Source organism: Salvia splendens, chromosome 8 (genome assembly GCF_004379255.2).
Source record: "Salvia splendens isolate huo1 chromosome 8, SspV2, whole genome shotgun sequence".
In the NCBI taxonomy this organism is placed as follows: Eukaryota; Viridiplantae; Streptophyta; class Magnoliopsida; order Lamiales; family Lamiaceae; genus Salvia; species Salvia splendens.
This window is the reverse complement of record NC_056039.1, coordinates 27578397-27602035: the sequence shown is the minus strand read 5'-3', so window position 1 is coordinate 27602035 and position 23639 is coordinate 27578397. Positions and strand designations below refer to the sequence as shown.

General features: G+C 38.9%; 1 protein-coding gene, 1 long non-coding RNA gene and 1 pseudogene across 2 annotated transcripts; 2 read left to right on the top strand and 1 right to left on the bottom strand.

The window, feature by feature from the left end:
• Positions 1 to 4951: 4951 nt before the first annotated feature.
• Positions 4952 to 9189, top strand: LOC121745101 (proliferating cell nuclear antigen-like). The gene is made up of 3 exons (XM_042138882.1): positions 4952 to 4986; positions 5544 to 6140; positions 9004 to 9189. The coding sequence occupies exons 1-3, from the start codon at positions 4952 to 4954 to the stop codon at positions 9032 to 9034; spliced, it is 663 nt and encodes a 220-aa protein (XP_041994816.1). The 3' UTR covers positions 9035 to 9189.
• Positions 6682 to 8109, bottom strand: LOC121745102. The gene is made up of 2 exons (XR_006038769.1): positions 7076 to 8109; positions 6682 to 7002 (listed from the first exon to the last, which is right to left on the bottom strand). It is a non-coding gene; the product is annotated as an uncharacterized LOC121745102 (long non-coding RNA).
• A 5524-nt stretch (positions 9190 to 14713) lies between the features above and the next one.
• On the top strand, positions 14714 to 22937 carry LOC121746009 (annotated as a pseudogene).
• Positions 22938 to 23639: the final 702 nt, after the last annotated feature.

The following is a 23639-nucleotide window of genomic DNA, read 5'->3' as shown; positions in this document are numbered from 1 at the left end:
ATCTCCAGGTTTTCCCTCCAAAGCTATCTTATCCGCGTAATAGAGGCTTTGACGCTCAGTGTCACGCCTAATTATCCTCCTTGTCCTAATATCATGTAAAACACAGAAAGTTGGGTGCATCAATAGAGTATACTTTAGCTCCTTAGTCACATGACTAATAGACATTAATTTGTGAGACAATTTTGGCACTTAAAGGCAATTCGAGAGATTCAGATGCAGGGAAATCTCAATAGTTCCACTTTCGTTTACAAATGTCAACTTCCCGTCAGCAGTTTGTATTTGACTCTTAGTTGAATCACTAAAAGTAGAAAAATCTTTCCTATCATATGTCATGGTATGGTATCCATGGCCCCATAATAAAAAAAATCCACCCACTTTCACTATTACTCTGCATATTCTGGCCATACACGCAATACGGATAATTTTTTAAGGGATTGTTCGGTTTGCAAGATTGTATCAGAGATTAAATTTATATTGTGTTTGGTTCATGAAATTCAATCTCATGACTCAATCCTAGATGGATAATCATGGGATAATTAGTCATAGCGACCCCCCTATGACTAAAATAATCTTACAACTCAATCCTAGATTATATATTGGTATTATTTTATCTTGACAACCAAACACCACCTAAGGGTGCAAAGTAATTATGGCTTAAAAAAGACTTTTATGAAATTCTGGGGTCATTTTTCGTATTTGGCACATCTATGGGTCTTAATTGCACATTACTTTCAGCATGGGGTACATTATGTAATATTTCAATTTTCGAAGGACATTTAGGCAATTCATGGGGCAACAAATGTAGTATCTCAGAATTTGGGAATTTATGTATATATTCACAAATAGGATTTGGGTTAAAAAAACTCTAACCCTTTACAACTAGGCATGCACACGGTTCAAAAACTGCCGGTTCCGAACCGGAACTGGGGGTTCACGGTTCAACATTTTCATAAATCGGAACCGGCCCGCCAAGGGTTCCGGTGATTCCGGTTCCGGTTCATGGGGCGGTTCAAAACCGCCGGTTCCGGGCTGGTTCGGCGGTTAGTATTTTTTTTTGCATTTTCTTATTTATTTATTTATAAAATGTGCGTAAATAAAATTCAAAAAATCACGATGAAAATTACAATTTTATTGAGATTACAAGTTACAACAATTACAAATCACAAAAAATTTGAAGTCTTAAACAAAAAATTTAAATACAACGACACTACTACTAATTACAAATTACAAAAAAGACTTGAAGTTCTGAACAATAAATTTATTATAAGTATATATACTCTTAGTCGGCGAAGGGGATGTTTCTACATAACTAAATTGCGGACACATTTAGCAATTCAACCTTAAATGTTGAGTTTAGTCTAACAATCAACAATTATAATAGAATTGTCAAAAGTTTCATGCATTTAGCCTTATAGAGAAATCTACTTAACCGACTAGAGTATATACAAATACAATTAATTGTATTTGCATATTTTTAAAGTAGAAACAAATGAAAAAAAAGAAAAAAAGGAAAAAGGACTTGAGTTCAACTTAAATTTTATTTAAGTTGAGGTGCCTACGTATCCCTAATGCTCATTTGCATCAGGGAATCAAAGCTCACGTAGTTCTCTTACCTTACTTACCTATTTGGCTTGCTTGGCCGGCGGTTGACGGTTGGCCAACGATTCATCCCCGGTGAATTCTTCTTGTGATTCCTCCTGACGATCATCCCAATCATTTTCTTGTTCACTGACGTCAGCTTTGGCCCAATCATCAAGTAACATCACGACTTCTATATTTTTCGCCGAGAGCTTACTTCTTGATTCATCCAACACACGTGATCCAACACTGAAAGCGGACTCGACGGCGACAGTGGAAGCCGGAACCGAAAAAATCTCCTTGGCCATTGACGCAAGTATGATAAAATCTTTCTCGTGTGTTCCCCACCAATCTAGGACGTCGATTTGGGCGGGAGAAGTAGGACCTTCATCACCAAAGGAGAAGAGTGAATCGAAATATAAATCTAACTCACTTACCGTACCTGAGGTCGACCTTCCGCCGGTGCTGTAGCTGTATAGGTCGGCTAATTGGGATTGTGCGCCGGGGTCATCATAATTAGTTTGAAATGCGAAGCCAAAATTATGTTGTTGAGGAGGGGTAGGTCTTCTGACTTGGTGGGTACTGTTATACTTGGTTTCATATTCGGTGTAGAGAGCACGCAAGTTAAACTTGAAGGTTTGTTGGACAATTGACCGGTCCGGGAGGTTTATTTAAAATGTTTTGGTTAGGTTTACTCCATATTGGTCATTGCTATCCGCTTGCAATGCTTAAAGTGGACCAAGATCAATAGAACTCAAATTGTTATAATAAAAATCTAAAATCCTGGAGGTACCGACTAATTTTCTTTTTGGATCCACCGTTGGAATCTCATTGAAATACTTAAACCATTTTTCAATCATATAATATAAAACACACATCAATTCGGGAGAAGAGGAAACATTTTTCATCGCAGTTTTAAAACGAAGTAATATATACATGCAATGCTCTAAAATATGAACAACAGTGCAATAATAAACACCCGATAATTCAACAGTTGCATTTTTGAAATATTTGAACAATTTAAATAAACTCACGCTATGATCCCAACAACTATGCGACATATATAAATCAGAAACGGGATAGGTTCTAAAAAAATCACACAAAGAATCTTTATGCGTCAAAGTAGAATTCAGACAATCATATGTCGAATTCCATCTATGAGACACATCCATGGTAAAATTCGTATATCTTACCTTCTTTTGATGGCAATACTTATTCCAAGCTTTGCCAATAGGCGGCTTTTGATGGATTAATCTAACTGCAGTTCTAATAGGACTAACATGCTTTTGCAATAATTCAAGCGCATCTTGTACACATAAATTCAAAATATGACATGTGCATCTTTGATGAAAATACTTACCTCCAATAACCGGAGCACAAGCTGCAATCAAGTCATTAATACTTGCAGTGTTAGCAGTTGCATTATCTAAATCAACAGAAAATATCTTATTGCATAATTGAAATTCATTCAAAACTTGAATAATTAAAGAATCAATTTCGGGTGCAGTGTGTGGTGTCTCAAATTCTCTAAAACCAATCAAACGCTTGTTCAAAGTCCAACTATTGTCCACAAAGTGAACCGTAATGCCCATGTATGAATGTCTTTGTGTCCCAAGTTGAGTAAATAACATGATAATTCAACTTTTTTCTCCAAACATTGTCGAACTGTAGATCGTCGAATGGTCATTCGACCTATTCTTTTGACAGCTACGTTCAAACCATTTTGCATAGTAACCTCAAATTTTTTGTCATCATAAACATTAAAAGGAAAATATGCTTCATTGTAGTCCATCTAGTCATAACGTCAGCAAAATTTTTTGGATCATATTTAAAAAGAGGCGTACCTGACGAACCCGAGCCATCGGGTTGGAAGTTTAGTTGGGTTTGGGTAGAGGCAGTGCCACATTCTACTGGATGCTTTACCACCAAATGACGACGGAGGGTGCCATATCCCCCACCACTCACAAATTTGTAGACTTTATCACAATTGTTACAATATGCATGAAACGCCGATGTCTCTTCTTGAGAAAACAGATCATTAGGACTTGGAATTACCACCAGGACCTTCTTGTAGTGTTTACCAAAAATATCAGATTCAATGCTTTTTTAGTGGGTAGAGGGGGAGGCATGTCCTCATTTCCGCCGGTGCTAGACGGAATATGAGAATGAGATCTATCATCATTGTTGTCCGAGTCCGACGATATAGACACGTCGTACTCGTCATCTTGTTGTTGGGAACTACCACTGCCCCTCCCCCACCTTGATGCATTTCAGCGAGTAGCATGACCATCCTATGATCTTCTTCTATCTATAAATATTATATAAGTTGAAGTTTTAATTAGGAACACAAAACAAAATTTAAAAAACTCAATCTTATGAAATTATGAATTGTAAAAATAATTTTATTTTTAAGAACTTACTTGCATGCGTTCAGCCGCCACTCGGAAAACCTCTTCCATAACTTCTCGACGACTAGGTCACTTTGATCTTTGGGGACGACTACTTTGATCTTGGGAAATTCCTTTGCCTCGATCACCACATCCCGGTCTACCACGAGAAGAAGACATAATGCAAAATGAAAGTAGTATGGAATATGGAGTATTGAATAAATGGTAAATTACGAACACAGCAACAAATATAGTATAAACAACTTGAGCACTTAGGGGGAATGATGATAGAGAATAGAAAAATTGAGATTGAGAAGGAAATCCTTGTTAACACAAGAATGGGGTGAGTAAAAATGATGGGGGAAGTGGGGTGTTTATAGGAGTAAAATTGGAAGAAATAAAAAAATAAAAAAATTCAAATTTCAAATTTCGGCCGATTTACCGCCTGAACCGGCGGTTCAGTCCACGGTTTCTGACGGAAACCACCGGTTTCTGATCGGTTTTCAGGCATATACACTACCACCTATACGCTGTCACATGAAAAAGGTGCTGAACCGTCGAAAACCATAGGTTTACGCCAGAACGGTTTCTGACGTAAACCGCCGGTTTTTCTGCACACCTAGCCTGAAAACCTACGCCCTAGCCGGAATCCTACCGTTGGAACCGCTGAAGTGCCGATTCAAACCGGCGAACCGGCAGTTTTGAACTGCCGGTTACGGTTCACGCTTTTTTTGAACCTGAACCGACTCGCTTGAACCACCGGCGCAGGTCCCGGTTTGTGAACCGGCGGTCCGGTTCTGTTTTGTGCATGTCTATTTACCACCATGACTGTCGTCGCCTCCTCTGTGAAAATCGGCAAACACCGCCTCTCCAATCGCCGACCCTCTCCCGTTCTCTCCTTGTCGTCCACGAGTATCGGCAACCTCCTAGTTGGTGAAGATGTTGGAGCTACGAAATTTCCCCAATTTTCTAGGAATCGGGCGAAGATGTTGGAGCTACGGTTGGTGCAGAGGAATCTGTTGAAGATGATAGAAATCCATGGGTTCCATCCTAAAACCAATTGGTGATAAGAGGAGAGGCCCATGAGACTTATATAGTGGATTAAGCTCTTTGTGTACACCGATGTGGGATATTATTATATTTAATTTTATGTTTCAATTGCCAACACCCACCCTCAAACCCTTCAACGTGAATCTTGGAGGGGTTAGACTTTTATGATCGATTGGACAATCGGCCCAATTTTTTTTCGATCAGTTGGACCACTGGCCCAAATTTTCAGCCCAGTTATACTGTTGTGTCAATCTTTTTTTTTTGTTTCAGCCCAGATATACTACTGGGTCAGTTAAATATGACCCACAGTCGACAACCCGCTCTGATACCATGACAGACAACAACGAAAATTTTGGTGAAATGGTCTGATTCTTATTCTCATTACAATCTTCCCATTAAATAGGAGTACACAATATTCCTCATATGGTAACTGAATAATTCCTAGTCTATACATGATTTGGTCAATCCCTTAATGTAGGGAATTGATCCTTGATTTATTCTCTCCCAATCTTCTTCTTTATTCTAAGAGAAGAAGGTTCTGGAATCGATCAAGGAGCTAGTAACCTATGGCAACTTCCACTGCTCCCCCAACGGTTTCTCGATGCAGGCTATGGATTCCAGCCATGTGGCGCTGGTGGCTCTGCTGCTCCGTTCGGAGGGATTCGAGCACTACCGCTGCGACCGAAACATCTCCATGGGGATGAACCTCAACAACATGGCTAAAATGCTCAAGTGCGCCGGGAATGACGATATCATCACTTTGAAGGCCGACGACGGTAGCGACACTGTCACTTTCGTGTTCGAAAGCCCCACACAAGATAAGATCTCAGATTTTGAGATGAAGCTCATGGACATTGACAGTGAGCATCTAGGACTCCCAGAAGCTGAGTACCATGCTATTGTTCGCATGCCATCTGTTGAGTTCTCAAGGATTTGCAAAGATCTTAGTAGCATTGGTGACACAGTTGCCATCTCTGTTACGAAGGAAGGTGTGAAGTTCTCATCCACAGGTGATATTGGAACTGCAAATATTTTATGTAGGCAGAACACCACTATTGACAAGCCAAATGATGCCACTGTAATTGAGAAGATGAATGAGCCAGTATCTCTCACATTTGCTCTTAGGTATCTCAACTTATAACGCCCGTACTTTTTAAATATTAATTACATTATGTCGTGAATTAGTCAAAGTTAACTTTTGTTATCATGCCATGCATCTCGTTTGTTTATGGAGTATAGTATTTATGTGCTTGGTGTGAAATGAGATGTCTCTTTTATTTAAATAATGGAGTTTGCTAGGAGACGTGTTTGAAAGTCTCGTTGAAGTAATGACGTTGATGTTGCTATACTTGGCGTGATTGAATAAGGTGATTGAGATGAATTTTATAGTACTTGGAATAACACCAAGTTACTACGAGACAGTTTTAATATTCATACTTGCGAAGTGTGAATTGTTTTTGGTGTAGAGGAATACTTTCGGTCTTCGTGGAAATTTTTTGGAAGTACTATACGCAGTACTATTTAGGATCGTTTAAAGAATTAATATTTAGCACAACACTAAATATTAATTGTTTGCGTTGGGTGTTTTTTTAATCTTTGTCGGGAATGGGACGACAAAAATAATTAAAGTTTTTATGAACTTCAATTTGTGAACAAGAATGCAATATAATAATAATACACTTGGACTTCTCAAATGATGAATTAGAGTTCAAACGCTGGTTCACGATGGCTTTGGGCCATGGAAAATAGAAGAGTTCTATGGCAAATAAATAAGTTTGGGCTTGATTTATTTACAACAAAATAAATCATTTTGGGCCTATGAACTTCAACAAATAAATAAAATATGGGAGATAGATTTTGAGCCCAATCCTTCCCTCTTCCATACTACACGGTTGTTCCTTCAGATTGACATAAATCTGCTCCCATTCCAGCGTGAGATTTCTGCAGAGTATTGCTTCAGCTTCTACTCCACTCCATGAGCCGTTACCTGCAAATAAAATACTCAATTAGATCCTAATCATGAGGATTTAATCACAATTTTAAGTGCAATCACTAATTACCTTTTAAATACCTAATTGAATGGGATTTAATCTCAACTAATTCTCCTGGTTTCACTCCCTCATAAACACGGTTACAATCTGCAATCCAAGCAAAAACAAAGTGAGAGAGAGAGAGAGAGCCGAGAGAGAAGGAGAGTAGAAGAGCTTTTGATTTCCAGGTTCTATCACCTCCTTTCAAACTTTCCTTTGAATTCCAATCCGTCACAACCTAGAACTTATGGAATGATTCTATGAAATTCCTAGCAGAAACCAAGAGTTCGAAGAGCTGCCTCGTTCTCATTTCAATCCCAAACTAGGTAATCCATTTCATCAATTCATTTGGAGACTTCTTCCTACTGTTCGAAATCAACTTTAGCAATAATTGTTGACAGATTCAAACCTGCCAAGTTCAAGGAGCCATTCCTTTCGGCTCTACCAAGTTCACAATCAAATTCATAGCAACGAAGGTATAAATCCCTTTCCTTTTGATCAGTGTTATTCATATCATGTTCATCATACATCACTCCCACTCATAATTTCCATCAACAATCAAACTCCAACAATTGAACACCCATAACTGATTAATTGAAAACTGAAACGAAAGAGCATAATTGTAAAAGAAACTTATCTCTCGGGGTCAATCGGGGTTGTTTCAGAGCTGTTCGAGTCGAGTTCTGACAGCGGCGGGGCTGTTCGAGCGTCGAAAGCAGCCAAACCGGCGGCGATGTCTGACCGAGGGCGGCGCTGCAGCGAATCTTGTCGGAGACAGCAGACCGCAGTGACCGGCGGCGGTGCGGTGTTTGAACCTAGGGCAGCAAACTGGCGACGACATTTGGACTTGGGTGTAGTGAAGGAGACGACGTGAATTGGGGGAATTTATCCTTTGTGTGGAATGAGGAAAAGAAAGAGGGGTTTGACCGATTGTGGAGGAAGGAGTGTATGTGGGTCACTCTTTTGGGCCTTCTTATTGGGCCTCATCAAATGGGTTTGGAGGAATAAGGTGGACTAAGTAAATAATTATCTTTGGGCCAATATTTAATTGTGGGGAATTACTTAAGTAATTCTTGGTTAATGTAAAGGATGAATAATATATCTCAAGTCCGAAATAAATATAATTTCGAATAGAAGTAATTGCAATAATTTACTTATGCGCTTGAATAAATTTGAGGCTTCGTAATTCGATACCGTGGAGAAAAATACGAGGAGCCAACGGAGTAAGTATTGGTGAAAGCGGCCGACCGGCGTCGCCCGCGACGCCTTGGGCGGTCGCCAAATAATCGAAAATGCACGAAAATCGAGAAACGAGATAAAAGACTTTAATTAGAGTGCGTGCATTCTAAATATTTTCTTTCTTGAGATTGATGTGCACTTTAATTTTCTCAAAAAAGGTTTTTCGTACGCTCGTTAAAGTCGGATCGAGAAGCTTGTTAAGGAAATTACTAAGCTTTTGAGGTCGGCTCTATTACTTAAACTCCTTTATTTGCAATGATATGTATATGGTGAGATAAGAGTGGTTTAAATGTTATGTCATGCCGTATTTTATGTTTTGAATTGCCTATCTGATTGTCTACTAGAATAATGTTCTACTAGACTTTGATGGTTAACGAATTCGGGTCTAACTAGGGTCTAAGCCCTACTTAGGCTAGTGCACTGATGGGGATCGTGAGCCGTCCTTTGGGTCGGCCGGTCCAGTGATCGAGTTTGTGGCCACATTCTCGTTTCACATGATGGTTCAGATATGGTACATGATGGAGGACGACGATGATAATTGTCTGTGCAGACACCTTTTTATGGAAATGATTTTAGTGTTTCTTGGCATTTTTTAAAGTAAAACCCGAGTTTCACTCAACGATGGCTTGACATAACTTTATTGATAAAATGTATTTTGGGCATGAGTTCACTAAGTGCATCAAGTACTCAGCCTCTGCATGTGTTTTCCCTATTTGCAGGTTGAGCGTTGACGAGGACGGAGGATGTTGAGCATTTGGACAAAGACCGCATTCATTAAATGTTCCGGTTGCTATTGTGTCTTCATACATAGTAGTAGCTAACTCTCAAATGCTTCCGTTTTTGCCAAGTTTTAAAAACTCTTATGTTTTCCTTAATCTGTTGAACTATTTCCCTACAAACCTTGTTGCTTCGTGATTCTAAACTATAATTTGGTAATAAAGTTTCATCTTTTTGGTAATAAAGTTTCATCTTCATCTTTTTGGTAATAAAGTTTCATCTTTTGATTTACATGTCGTACCCTTGATTGTTTCCCTACCCTTGATTGTTTCCCCTTTCTTCCTCGCTTCTTAATTCCCCCATTAGTCGCGATCCCCTTTCTTCCCCACTTCTTAATTCCCCCATTAGTCGCGACCCACCGTACTTTCTATTCCTAAGATTTACATGTCGTACCCTTGATTGTTTCCCTACCCTTGATTGTTTCCCCTTTCTTCCCCGCTTCTTAATTCCCCATTAATCGCGATCCCCTTTCTTCCCCACTTCTTAATTCCCCCATTAGTCGCGACCCACCGTACTTTCTATTCTTAGGAAGTACGGTCGTGACACAACTCCTTCACTAAGGCGACCCCATTGTCTAGCACTGTCACTTTAAGTTTGTACTCGGAGCTTCCTGTGGTGGTGGTCGAGTATAAGATTGCAGAGATGGGCTACATACGATTCTACTTGCCTCCCAAGATCGAGGAAGATTGACGAGTATGACGAACAAAATGATTTTGATAGCATGAGTTAGTGTGTGTACATGGTTTTAGTGCTTTTTTTCACGATTCTTTATAGTTTGAGTCATTTTTATTTTTATTTTTATTTTTATTTTTTTAAAAAAAGGGCACTGCAAGGTGCGGCCCATTTTATGTTGCCTTGTTGGGCCTCCTTAAGAAACACACTGACAAATGATGTCAAGTAGTTACCGTTTTCAATTCTATCAGTACCTACCTATTTTTATTGGAAATTTGGAATGGCTAAGTTTCAAAATAAAATAAATTGAAAAATGTAAGATAGCAATAGTTTGGCATTATTAATAAAGATAGCAATATGTAGAACTCGAAAGAGATGAGTTGGCTGGTCCGCCGGCCCAGGTGATACATGCATGTGAAGATAAGAGTATTAGGATTTAGGACAGGCTATGCTATGCTTATTTAGACGGATATTGATTCAACAGGGCCTGGTGCAGAAACAGCGCTTGCGGAAGCCACGACACTTGCCACCGTGGAAGCCCTCTGTGGTGCACACGGACCCGCAGTTTTTGTCGCTGAGGCATGTGCCCTTGAACCGATGGCTCTTCGATTCACAAGTCCTCTTCTGCTCCACCACGGATGCCGATGCCGATGCCGGTGCCACCCCAATTTCTGCCAAGTAAAAGTAATCTATCTGTTATTCTCCATATCAAAATGCATATACAATACATTACATACACCTCAACTTACCACTTGCCAACAACAGCACCAGCATAACAATAGCCCATACACAACCTCTTCCGCTCCCAATTTTCCCCATATTGCTCTTCCTCAGTGTGTGTGTGTGTGTGTGCATCTTCTCCTCAATACTACTCCATATATACAAGTGACTGTGACACTGAGAGTGCAGTGAGACATAGTACAGGTGTTACAACACATGTCCTATTGTGTTCATGCCTTGCGACACGTACTTGGAGATCAAAATGTATATACTAGTACTTTTTCTTTATCATTCATTCTACTGCTACCTTAACTTTAAAAAAAAGGAATACAAATTCATACACCTATAATTTATTATAACCCCCACCCCTTTTTTTTGTCTCCACATATAACAATAATTACATTTTTTTCTCCAATCCATCAACAAATATTGTAAAACATTCTTCTTTTTATAAAAATTGGGGTGTTCAATTTTAACTCGCGTATGGTAATAGAAGTATGGAAACCTTAGGTCCTTTAAGCGTGTGAGAGAGGAGACTTTGAATATATGAAAGGCAGCGTAGAATCATATATGCAGCTAATAAATTAAATATCCGTCTAAAATACTTGGTTGATTAAACTTTTCTCAAACCTTTTGTTTTTGTCAATTTGCATTGGTTGGAAATGAGAGAAAGAGATATTAAGGGTAATGGTAATTGAGAGTGAGCTCCACATGTATATCAGTATAAATGTTATAAGTAGTAAATAAATGTTGTATGAGTAAATTATTGTTTAATTATTTTAAAATTAAAAAATTCATAGTATTTTTTATGTTAAGGAAATAATTCATACTTTTTTGAGACGGATGAAATATGAGTTCGATATGATTGTGAGGGTTGCTACCCACTACAATTTTATGTGTATACTTTAATTTTTCAAGTTGTAGTTTCGATGGCAAGCAACAGTGAAAACAGATCTAATCGAATCAACCTGAATTCTTTAATCTAACTTACCAGTATTTGCTTTTTTTAAAACCGTGGATGGGAATAATAAACCTGGCTTTCACAGGCCCAAACTTCTTCTCCTTTTAAAATGAGAAATTGCATCCGCTAATCCAGATTCCAGAATGTGTCATAGCTAAAATAAACCATCAATTCAATTTTTTCTAAACTTGATTGGTTTTAGTTCGCTAAGAGCATCCCCATCCGTGTTCTTGCCAAAGAGCATGGATGTGGGCCCGGACCTATTTTTATTATTTTTTACTCCGTACTCTTAGGTAAGAGCACAACACCCACATCCATGCTCTTCCACAAGGACATGCTCAATGGTCCCACAATCTATTATTCAATTTAAATAAAAACATTTTCACAATATTAAAATGCATTAAAAATACCCAGAATACTATTACAAAATTTAAATTATATAATTAAAATCCTAAAAATTAAAAATTACATAATTAAATTCATAAAATAAAAAAGACTCACTACTCATGGCCGAATTTCGCCAAAATGTGTTTGATTAGGTCTTCTTGTAGCTCAGTGTGGGTTCGGGTGTCACGCATTGTGTTTCTTGTTTCGATCCTCTCGCCCACCGTCGTATGCACACCTCGGCGTGGGGGAGACCTAGCGGTTGAGCTTCCGGCTTCATCCTCATCGTAAAAGTTAGCCGCCCCCGGTCCCTCGTCAGCTATAATCATGTTGTGCAAGATAATACACGTGTACATGATGTCGATGATATTCTTAACGTACCACAGCCGAGACGGGACCTTCACAATGTTGAATCGGCCTTGAAGGACCCCAAAAGCTCTTTCGACGTCTTTCCGAGCAGACTCTTGACGCTGCGCAAAAAGAACCCGCCTCGGGTCTTGCGGATTGCTGAACGTCTTCACGAAAGTCGACCACCTTGGGTAGATACCATCGGCGAGATAGTAACCCATGTGGTACGCATTTCCATTGACGGTGAAGTCGATCGCCGGTGCTACACCATTCAAAACATCATTGAAGAGTGGTGAAGAATAAAGTATATTCAAGTCGTTGTTGGATCCGGCAATACCGAAATATGCATGTCAAATCCATAGGCGGTAGTCGGCGACCGCTTCAAGGATAAGTGTTGGGCCGCCGCCTTTGTGGCCGCTTAAGTGTTGCCCACTCTAAGCAGTCGGGCAATTCTTCCACTTCCAATGCATGCAATCAATGCTGCCAAGCATACCGAGAAAACCATGGACTGTTTCGTGAAGACGAAGCAACCGTTGACAAATTTCTAAGGCATAGGATTCTAGTTGACTCACCGACATGCAAATACTCGTCGAAGAGGTCAGCTGTTTGCCTAGTAGCAAGTTGTCGGATGGCACAAGTACACTTCTGCAACGCCGAGAGACTTTGCCGACCGGTTGCGTCTCTACTTGATTGAAAGTATTCAACACGGGCGGACAATGTGTTGACAATACGCATAAACAACCGTTTTGACATGCGAAAACGGCGCCGAAAGTAATCTTCCGGAAACCGCTGCTGGTCGGAAAAATAGTCGACAATGAGCTTTTCGTTGGCTCCCTCCCGGTCACGAGGGATGTAGTGGCGAATTGATCTAGTTGGTCGAGGAGGAGGGGCGGGGGTAGTGGCAGCGACATAGACTTCATAGGCGACACAATATTGTTCATAGTATTCTCGTTCTTCGCGCTCCGCTTCCGCCATGATATCGGTGAAATCCATTTGAGAGGGTTTGAGTGAGAGAGGAAGATGTAGATGAGTTGTATGAAAAAATATGAATGAGAGATGAATGGGAGATGATTTGATGTGAAAAATGGATGATGAATGTGTGTATTTATAGATGATTTTGGGAATAAAAAAAATTATAAAAAATAAATAAAAATTCAGAAAAACGGTAATAAAACGACCATATTTTTGGGATTCTGAAAAAAAATATATTTTTTAATTTTTGGTATTATTTTTTATTTTAAAAAACAGAATTTCCAACTGATAATCCGTTGGCCAATAGAAACGCGCAACATAGTCTGCTCAGCGGCACGGACGTGCTCGATGCATCGAGCAGTGCCGTGCCAGCGGCGGGAGTGCAGCAGCGGCGACAGCGGTGCCGCGCCAGCGGCACGGACGTCGTCCGTCCCAGCGAGCACTGCTGCGGATGCTCTAATCATTTACTTGAGTATTAAGCACCACGTACACAAGTTGATAGGCCTGCCCTAACCTCTTTCTTTTCTCCCCTAATCTTTAACTAGTGCAAAATAATTACATAACCTAAATCACGCGTTATCTTTAATAGTAGTACTTAAAAATAATTACGAACACACACAACCAACATATTTTATTTTTTGATAATTAACAAAGGTATTCACCCGTACAAAAACATATTTTAAAGTCATCTATCACAATACAAACCCGGTTAGATTCTCAGTATTATTATCCCCGACGTATAAAGGGATTATATTATTAAAATAAGGTAAACAAGTAGTGAGGTAGGCGACAAAAATGGAGAAAAAATTGAAATACATAGGTATGGAATGGTAAGTAGTGTGAGAGCATCCACAATGGAGGCTAGCCGATCACGGGCGCTAGTCGACCGCTAGCCTCCATTGCGACAATTTAGGCTAGCCGATCGGCGAGCTCTAGCCGATTCGCGGGCGCTAGGCGATCCGCTACCCGCCATTGCGGGCTCGGAATCGGCTAGCCGATTTTTTTTTCAAATTATGTAATTTTTTTATAATTTACTTTTTTTAATTTAAATAAAATTATTGCATTTTCCCGTATCTGTGTCGTAAATTTAATTCCGTATTTGCGTGATTGTAATTTTTAATTATGTAATTCCGTAATTCGTGTGTGGAAGATGAGTTTTTTTTTAATTAATGTACTTTTTTTAATTTTAATATATTATTGAATTTTCCCGTATCCGTGTCGTAAATTAATGTATTTTTTTAATGTACTTTTTTTTAATTTAAATAATATTATTGAATTTTCGCGTATCTGTGTCGTAAATTTATTTCCGTATTTTGTGTGATTGTCAATTATTTGTTTTATATAATTAGGAGTGATGTGACTAGGCTATTGTTGGGCTATTTGCTTGTTCTGATGATGTGACAGAGGGATTTTTAATGCTGATGATATGACAGGAAGAGTTTGTGGCTGAGCTATGGCGGGGCGAAAGCCATTGTGGACGCTCAGATGGGCAAAGGTATGGCGCGGCAATTGTCCAATTATTTTAAGCAGAGTCAACCAAATAAGTTAGCTGCATAAACGTGCCATTCAAACTTTCATTAATTCATTCGCATTATTTTACTATATTAAGTAGAGTAGAGTATGAAAATAAATTCCCTTCCGATCTCACTACCTCATTTCTGTACTTCGATTTATCGCTTGCCTCTGCAAATGGAGTAGCAACAATTGCGGATTATTTCCAACTCTACTTCGCATACTGCATTGGGGTACACAACTTATTAAGTTTGTTCATTCTACCGATTCTGCTCTCCTTTTACACACTCTGTTTTATTGGTTTGCGTCGCCAGTTTTTTTTCTAAACTTAGGGTTCTTACTCCGAAGCAATTATTGATTTCTGATAGGTGGGAGTGTGTTCTGTTTATACACGGACAGTAATTTCTCGCTCCAGGGATAGAAGTTAGTGATATTTTAGCTATTATTGGTTGAACTTTGCATGGGGTAGGGTTGATGGGATTTGAAATGGTTGGTGGTATTCCTCACTTGAAAGATTTTAGGAGATTGCTACCTGCTCTGCTCACCCTCGTTTCTTTTTTACTTTTATTTATAATGTACCAGCTGCTTATTTCCTAAGATATGACATTTGATATAATATAAATCTGCTGTACATATGATAAATTTTACTGATGATTTAACTTTCTGTTCGGTTCCGTGAAAGGGTGAGCAATTAGCAATATCCGAATGGTTTGTTAATCCCATCATTTCCGACTTAACTGGGATGGGAAAAAAGTGTGTTATCTAGTTTCTTTTGAAGCAAACTCTAAAATTACGTAATTTGTAGTTGTGCAGCTAGGAAACCCCTTCCTCATGTAGAGCTTTCATGTTTTTTAAGTCTAGAAAATATGAAGCGTGATTCAACATTAATATGCGATGTTTCTTTCTGTTGCCAGTTTGTTTGGTTCGAGGTTCTCGTTGATGATGGTGGTGCTCTTACATCATGTATTGAGTAAGAGAAGTTCCTAGGATTCTGGGCTTATGTATCTTCTGTGTGCCCCCCAACTTGCATTCAAACGAATTATTTCCATAGCTGTGAGGATTGTTGTGCTTCTGTGTGCCTATCATAAGTTATTCACAGAACCATTAGGTTTATATTAAAAGAGGAAAAATACAGCAATATTAATATGGAGCCATTGAAAAATCATAATATCATGCATTATCCATCAGAACATGGAAATGAAGATCTTGGCCCTGTATCACTAGTTCACGGGGCAGGTGCTTCAGGTCATGAAAATCCCAGTTTGCAATACCCAGAGAACCAATTTTCAGAACCTAAACCTGTACGTAACTTCTCTATACAGACCGGTGAGGAGTTTGCTCTCGAATTTATGCGTGACCGGGTGAATCCTAAGATTCCATTTATTCCAAATGTATATGGGGATCCCAGTTGTGTGCCTGGTTACTTCAATGGCATATTAGGCATTAGTCGTACTGGATCTGGAAGTGGCTCTGATATACCCATGGTTTCTTCAATGGTAAAAACTTCCTCAGAAATTGAGCAGAGGAATGTGTTTTTACATGGAAACAGAGGTAACCATGGTTCTGTGCAAGCAAGGCATGTATATTCAGATTACAACAATCAGGGCATGCCTTATGTCTCGTCTGAGGCATCTGATAGTTCATCACAGAAGCTTAAAGTTCTCTGCAGTTTTGGTGGTAAAATACTGCCTCGCCCTAGTGATGGAAAGCTAAGATATGTTGGTGGTGAAACACGCATCATCCGGATCAGCAAGGATATTACATGGCAGAACTTATGGCTGAAAACTACTGCAATTTGTGATGAGACACACACCATAAAGTATCAGCTCCCTGGGGAGGATCTTGATGCTTTAGTCTCTGTATCAAGTGATGAGGATCTGTTGAACATGATGGAAGAGTGCAATTTACTCGGTGGAAGAGAAGAATCAAGAAAGCTTCGGATGTTTCTATTCTCTCTTGAAGATTTGGAAGATGCTCATTTCAGTCTAGTCAACACTGATGGTGATTCTGAGTTTAAATATGTTGTTGCTGTCAATAGCATGGACATTGTGTCTAGGAAAGCCTCTACCTTTCGTGGGTTAGCAAGCTCATCTGGAAACAATTTAATTAAATTGGACACTCTTAATGTCGAAAAGGAAAAAAGTAAGGATTCTAGTGATGTTCAGGTAAATACCTCAGATATGGCTGGCTATGTTGTCCCATCAACAGTTGGTGAATCTTCTAAATCCATTTGACCAAATTCCTCCAATGTTTCGGAAATTACGCACTTAGATCATGGTCAGATCGTGCACCATCATGAAGACAAGCATCAACCTCCCCAGTTTGACTATAATCTGTATCCGCCTTATCATGCCCCTTCAGGAAGTGCTGTGACTCAATCTTCTTATGGGGCTGTTTCTCAACATAAAGGTCTTGAAGGGAGGTCCCCAGGTTCCTCAGACACACAAGGCACACAGATACAAGAAAAGGAGGCAAAACTGAAAGCTGATGGTTCAGTTCAACCGGAAAATAGAAGTAATGGTGGCAGAGAAGTTAATTTTCCAGACGAGGACTCAACAGTTGTGATTCCTAAACTGAACAAGGACTCATCTTCGAAAATGACTGAAGGGAGGACCCCAGAACCCATTGCTGCCTCTAAACCTTTTGATGTTAAAACATCCCAACTATCTAAATCCAGTGGAAATGAGCATAATGCATCTGGTAATGTTCCAGCTCCCGAATCTGTCAACTCAGAATCTGATCCTACTGATCTGGGCCAATCTGAGTCTTCTATTCCTCCTCAAAGGGTCTATTATTCTGAACGAATTCCTCGAGAGCAGGGCGGCCCACTTAACAGAATATCAAAATCTGATGATTCTCGGGGTTCCCAATTTCTTGTTAACCACTCTCATAATGATAGTGCCCAGCAGGATTTAGTTTCGGGATTTTCTGAAAAATTGCAAAATGGAAATGTAGATATTCCTGCCGAGCAGTCTATTTCTACTTATCCTGCTGATCCTGAAACCTTTGATAGCGAGCATCATAGAACTCAAATGGTAGAGGCACTTGATGTTAAAGACTCATTGCATGTAAATCACGACCTGACAGAGGTTGAACTTCAACCGTTGAAGCTGGTTTGAAGCTTCCCGCTGAGAGCCACGAGGGTTCGACAAAACATTCTGAATATCCTACAGCTCATTGGGGTGATGGGGTCGGATGTCAGGCCATTCCTGATGATGCTCATGAGCATTCTCAACTTCCGGGAACCACAGGAGCTCACGCAGAATCCAAGGCTGCTATTCCCAGAACCGAGCAAGGAGACATACTTATTGATATCAATGATCGGTTCCCTCGTAATCTTCTTTCCGATATATTTTTAAAAGCTATTCTTTCTGATAACTCATCTGATATTGGTCCTGTAACTAAAGATGGAGCTGGTTTGAGCATGAATATGGAAAACCATGAACCAAAGCACTGGTCCTTCTTCCAGAGGCTGGCAGGGGATGAGTGTTTGAGAAGGGATGTCTCTCTTATTGATCAAGACCATGTTATACATTCCTATGCAAATACAAAGGTTGAAGGCACCTTTGGCCTGGAGACCAACCTCACTCTATGGATCTTCATTCTGATTATGATGCACCACAAGCGAAAGTCAATGAGGGTGTTCAGTATAGTGATTTGACGGATAATATGAGAATTCCAGATTCAGACTATGAGGTACCTTTTCTGATGAATATGCAGAAATAATTATTTTAGGCTCAATACTGCTTTATACTTTTTTTAACTTTATGTCTTTATCTATATTTTAGGATGGGATTGAACATATTGACTTACCTCCTCTAGAACTGTCCTTGGAAGATTTTGATATCAACTCATTGCAGGTTAGTCTGAATTATTGCCCTTATAACCATTCTTCAAACAATGACATGAGATGGTAACAACACAGTTGTTAAATTGGTTGCAATCACATGCTATCTTGCAAAACAATTTTTCAAAGTATATTCTATATATTGTTAAAAGTGATGTGCTGTGGTATCTATTAAAATATTTAATATTGAATACTACTATTTGCTAATTTACAGTTTCTTATCTTCATTTTCTGTCACAAAATTAATTGGAATAATGAAAAATGAATTTGTTGAACATTAAAACTTTTTGGCTAAGTTGTCTGTAATCACTAAATATGAATCTGTAACTATGTGATGGATGACTTGCAGATTATACAAGATGCAGATCTGGAAGAATTGAGGGAACTTGGTTCTGGCACATTTGGAACTGTATATCATGGAAAATGGAGGGGTTCAGTTGTAGCAATCAAGCGCATAAAGAAAAGCTGCTTCACAGGGAGACAATCAGAGCAAGAGCGACTGGTACATGATTTAAAGTTCCTGTCACAAAAAAATCATTTTGACATGTCAATATATTCTTGAAGGTGTGACCATTATTTGTAAAGGATTTTGTTTTGCATGTTTTGAAATTTGACATATCGCTAAAATTGATACTACCTCCGTCCCACATTAAGTGTCCACATTTGCCATTTTAGTCCGTCCCACAATAAGAGTCCACTTTCACTTTTACTATAAATGGTAAGTAGACCTCACATTCCACTAACTCATTCCACACACATTTCATCATAAAACTAATATATAAAGTGGGACCCTTTACTTCACTATCTTTTTCAACCCACTTTCCTTTATATTTCTTAAAATCTGTGCCGAGTCAAATGTGGACACTTAATGTGGGACGGAGGTAGTACTTAGTAAGCAAACTGAAGAAATCAGCAGCAATGTTGTTTCTCTTGAACTGTTCTATAAAATTTCTAAGTTATTTTTATCACAAATATATATTAGGCCTTGCTGGCATTGTTATTTAATAACTCAACACTTTCAGACCAATGAATTTTGGAGGGACGCAGATATCCTTTCAAAGCTTCACCACCTGAATGTGGTAGCATTTTATGGTGGTGTGCAAGATATACCAGGGGGTACATTGGCTACTGTAGCAGAATTTATGGTTGACGGATCTTTGCGACATGTTTTACTTCGTAAAGATAGGTATTGTTTTCAACTGAGCTGTTGCAACTATTCAAGTCAAACAGGAGCCTATTACTCATTCTATGTTTATATTATTATGTTGACTTTAAGCATCAGCATCAAAATATTAATGTGGAATTATGCATTCATTTCACTATTGCGATAGATTTCATTCACTCAATGTTTATTAATTACCTTTTCAGACACCTTGATCGCCGGAAACGACTTATAATTGCCATGGATGCAGCTTTTGGGAAGGAATATTTGCATTCAAAGAATATAGTGCACTTTGATCTGAAGTGTGACAATTTGCTTGTCAACTTGAAAGATCCTTCAAGACCAATATGCAAGGTCATCTATATGGGAACCTATTCTTCTTTTGACTAGTTTATTGATATCTTTTCTAGTTATCGTCATTCCTCATTAAGAATTATGTTTTCAGAGTTACCCTTTAGGAATCTTCTCTACTACCATTCATCTTCATCAGTATTATAATGTGACCGACTCACCAATCAATATTCTGATGTCGCTACGCAATTTATCAGGTGGCTGATTTTGGTCTATCAAAAATAAAGCGGAATATGTTGGTTTCTGGTGGAGTTAGGGGAACTCTGCCTTGGATGGCTCCGGAGCTACTAAATGGTAGCAGCAGTAAAGTATCTGAGAAGGTAACACCTGTAATCTACAGATTTACCTCCACAAATCAGACCTCATAACATAGCAAATCTAGAAAGTCATTTATGATATTCAGAGACTCCATATGCATAAGAGGAACTTCCCTTTGTCAAGAGGAACTTCTTTGCATAAGCTAGTTCATTGGCATTGAATTGCATAAGCTAGTTTCATAGGCTTATAGCCTTATACCTAACATACCAACACTTTTTAACTGTTCTAAAATTCTCGCAAAGTAGAGAGAGCAATGAAAACTGTTCTAATTAAGTATATAAGTATATTTATAATATTTGATCCATAGCAGTGTTATTAATAGCGTATGGCGGCTTATGGCGGTCTGTCAAAAAACCGCCATAGGGATATGGCGGTCGGCATGGCGGTATTATGGCGTAAATGGCGGTCAATAAATTAACAAATAAATAAAATATAATACATAACATAAGATGCAAAAAAATTAGAATAGTTATAGGAAAATTAGAAAATTAAATGGTGGAAGACAATAATTATGGAGACGCTTTCATCGAGTAGAATAGTTACAGGAAAAGAGATAGAATTATACAGTAGAATTAATCCATGCATCGAGTAGAACAATTATAAGAAAAGAGAGAGAATTAAATAGTGGAAATAATACAAACTGGGCATCCACAATAGTGGATTAGTGCCCGCCCTAGCCACAGGCTAGCGGCTAGGGCGGGCGTCTAGTCCACTATTGCAATCGGCTAACGGTAAGGACGAGCGCGGAGCGGACGAGAGGTTGGGCATGGACTAACCGGCTAGCCGATCGCTGGCTGCCTATTTTGCGACGAGCAATAGGCTACCCGATTTATTTTTATTTTTTATTTTTTTATTTATACTCTATATTTACAATTCATTCCACTTCATTTTTTTAATATTTGATAAACACCAATAAGTAAAATGAATTAAATCGTATTTGTCAATTTATTTGTTGGACTAGGGCATTGGCTAGGCTATTGTTAGCCTATTGCTAGGCTGTTACTTGGCTAGGACAGTGGCTAGGCTGTAGGAAGGGCATGATGATGTGGCAGGAAGAGTTTTTGGCAAGACTATGCCTAGTCTGATGCTATTGTGGATGGTCCAAGTAGTAGTACATAAAAATTTTCAGTTATCTTGAATCGTGAATGAAAATCTAGAATCTGGAGCCTTGTGCGTGTGGAGACTGGAGAGACGATAACTTGGATTGACAGCATCAGTTATGGTTTTGAAGCCAGAAACTCCCATAAACCCTATAAATAGACTGTTTATAATGACCAATGGGCTAGGTTACATGTCACGTGGGCCGGGTAGTGGGGTAAGTGGGGTCGTTTTACAAGGCAAAAAGGCATCCCATCCGCCATGAAAGCCATATCCTGCCATGGCGCTTCGCGAATGGCGACCGCCATTCAAAAAAGGGAGTAAACTGCCATATCACATGGTGGCGGTGGCGTTGAGCCTAGAAACTGCCACCGCCATCCGCCACGGCGCCACCATCTCCGCTTTTTAATAACACTGATCCATAGCATCTCAATTTTTATGTGCTATCAGTCCTAATAATTGCTGGATTTTGTTGTTTGCATGGCAGGTTGATGTCTTTTCATTTGGTATTGTCTTGTGGGAGATACTCACTGGAGAGGAACCTTATGCAAACATGCATTACGGTGCTATCATAGGTTTGTAACACAAGCTCATACACATTCTTTTGTGGTTGTGGTATGCACCAATTTATGGCTGTCATGAAATAACTTTAACCGCTGTGTACATGCATGAGAATTCAGCTTGGTACCTATAAATTTATGGAATATTTATTTTGCGAAATTGAGAATGACCTCTTGCAAAATATCATGAGGAAATTGCAAAATGTGCCTGTGCTGTGTTTTAGGAGAAAGAGTAGGAAAAAGCCATCCAAAAACTCTCTAAAGATCGCTTGCCAGCTATTAGCTCCAATGACTTTGATTTCCAGTGTCGAGACTCGAGGGCTTAATATTGTCTTGTAACTGCTGCATGGATTATTACAATTCTAAATGAGTGATAAAGATCTTGTGTTCCATCAACCAGATTTTAGATTTTAGGGTGAGTTAAAATATATTTTTATCTTCTCCTGATGTCATTTTGCTATGGCTCTTGACTTGATCTTCCAATATGAGAAGTTTCTGTTTATTTCACCTGTAATTTTCTTGCACAAATTTTGAAATATGCCACATAGTAGCCATCCTCTTTATGGGCCATTAGCCAAAGGCAAAATGCAGTAGAGGTTTTTTATTTTGCAAACATTTAAAACTTGTATCCCATATGCAGGAGGCATTGTGAACAACACAACACACTGAGGCCGACAATTCCAAGCTATTGCGATTCAGAATGGAAACTACTGATGGAACAGTGTTTGGCTCCAAATCCAGTGATGAGGCCATCATTTACTGAGATAGCTAGCCGCTTGCGTGTAATGTCGGCTGCAGCCCAGCCACGGAGGGCGGCAGCTTCCTAGGGTTTCGGTATGTTCTTTAATGGTCACAGCAATTAGTTGACTCAATTGTACACAATAGCACGTCGATCAACATATACATATACCGAGTTTATAGAACATTATATATTACTCCTGTATTATGACCAAAGTTCATTTATTTTCCTCTGTGGGTTTCTCATTTAATTTTCAACTGATTACTGAAAGACAAGACGGAGCAAAAATAGCTTTCGATTTACAATACAACACGCTGTAGCAATAAGCAGGTAAAATGAAATATGTGGACGTGGATATTGATGCCGATCTCGTGATACCCTCTGCACTTTCCTCACTGGAAATCTAGATTTGCCTCATTAGTGGGATCTGCCCCGTGCCCTTCAGTAGGACTGCCCAAATGGATATCGGGTATCAGATGCCTTAGAAACCTTTTTATCCGATACTTGAAAATTAATTTTAATTTTGGGTATTAGGATTTGTAAATTTTCAGGTATTGGATACTATCCATTTACTTGAAAATTAATTTAAAGTTTATAAATTTTTACTAATTTAATTTGAAAATTTTAAGTGAGTTGGGGTTAGGTGTATATACACAATAAAAGTTGTTTGATTCTTTATCTTTTAAAATAATCATCAAAAGAAGGGATAGAGATCAATTGGTGAACTCAATATAGAAAAAAACTTAGATGAAGGTTGGTGACTCTTTCTCTTCTTGATAGTATTATTATTATGATTGAATTAATTCAAATCTAGGATTCGATTTCATTATCGAAATCATTAAAGTATTGAGATATGACACCCCAACAGCTGATATCTAGCGGATTTGGCATGCCCAAATCAATTAGGTCGCTTATAATGAGACGGGGGAAGTAT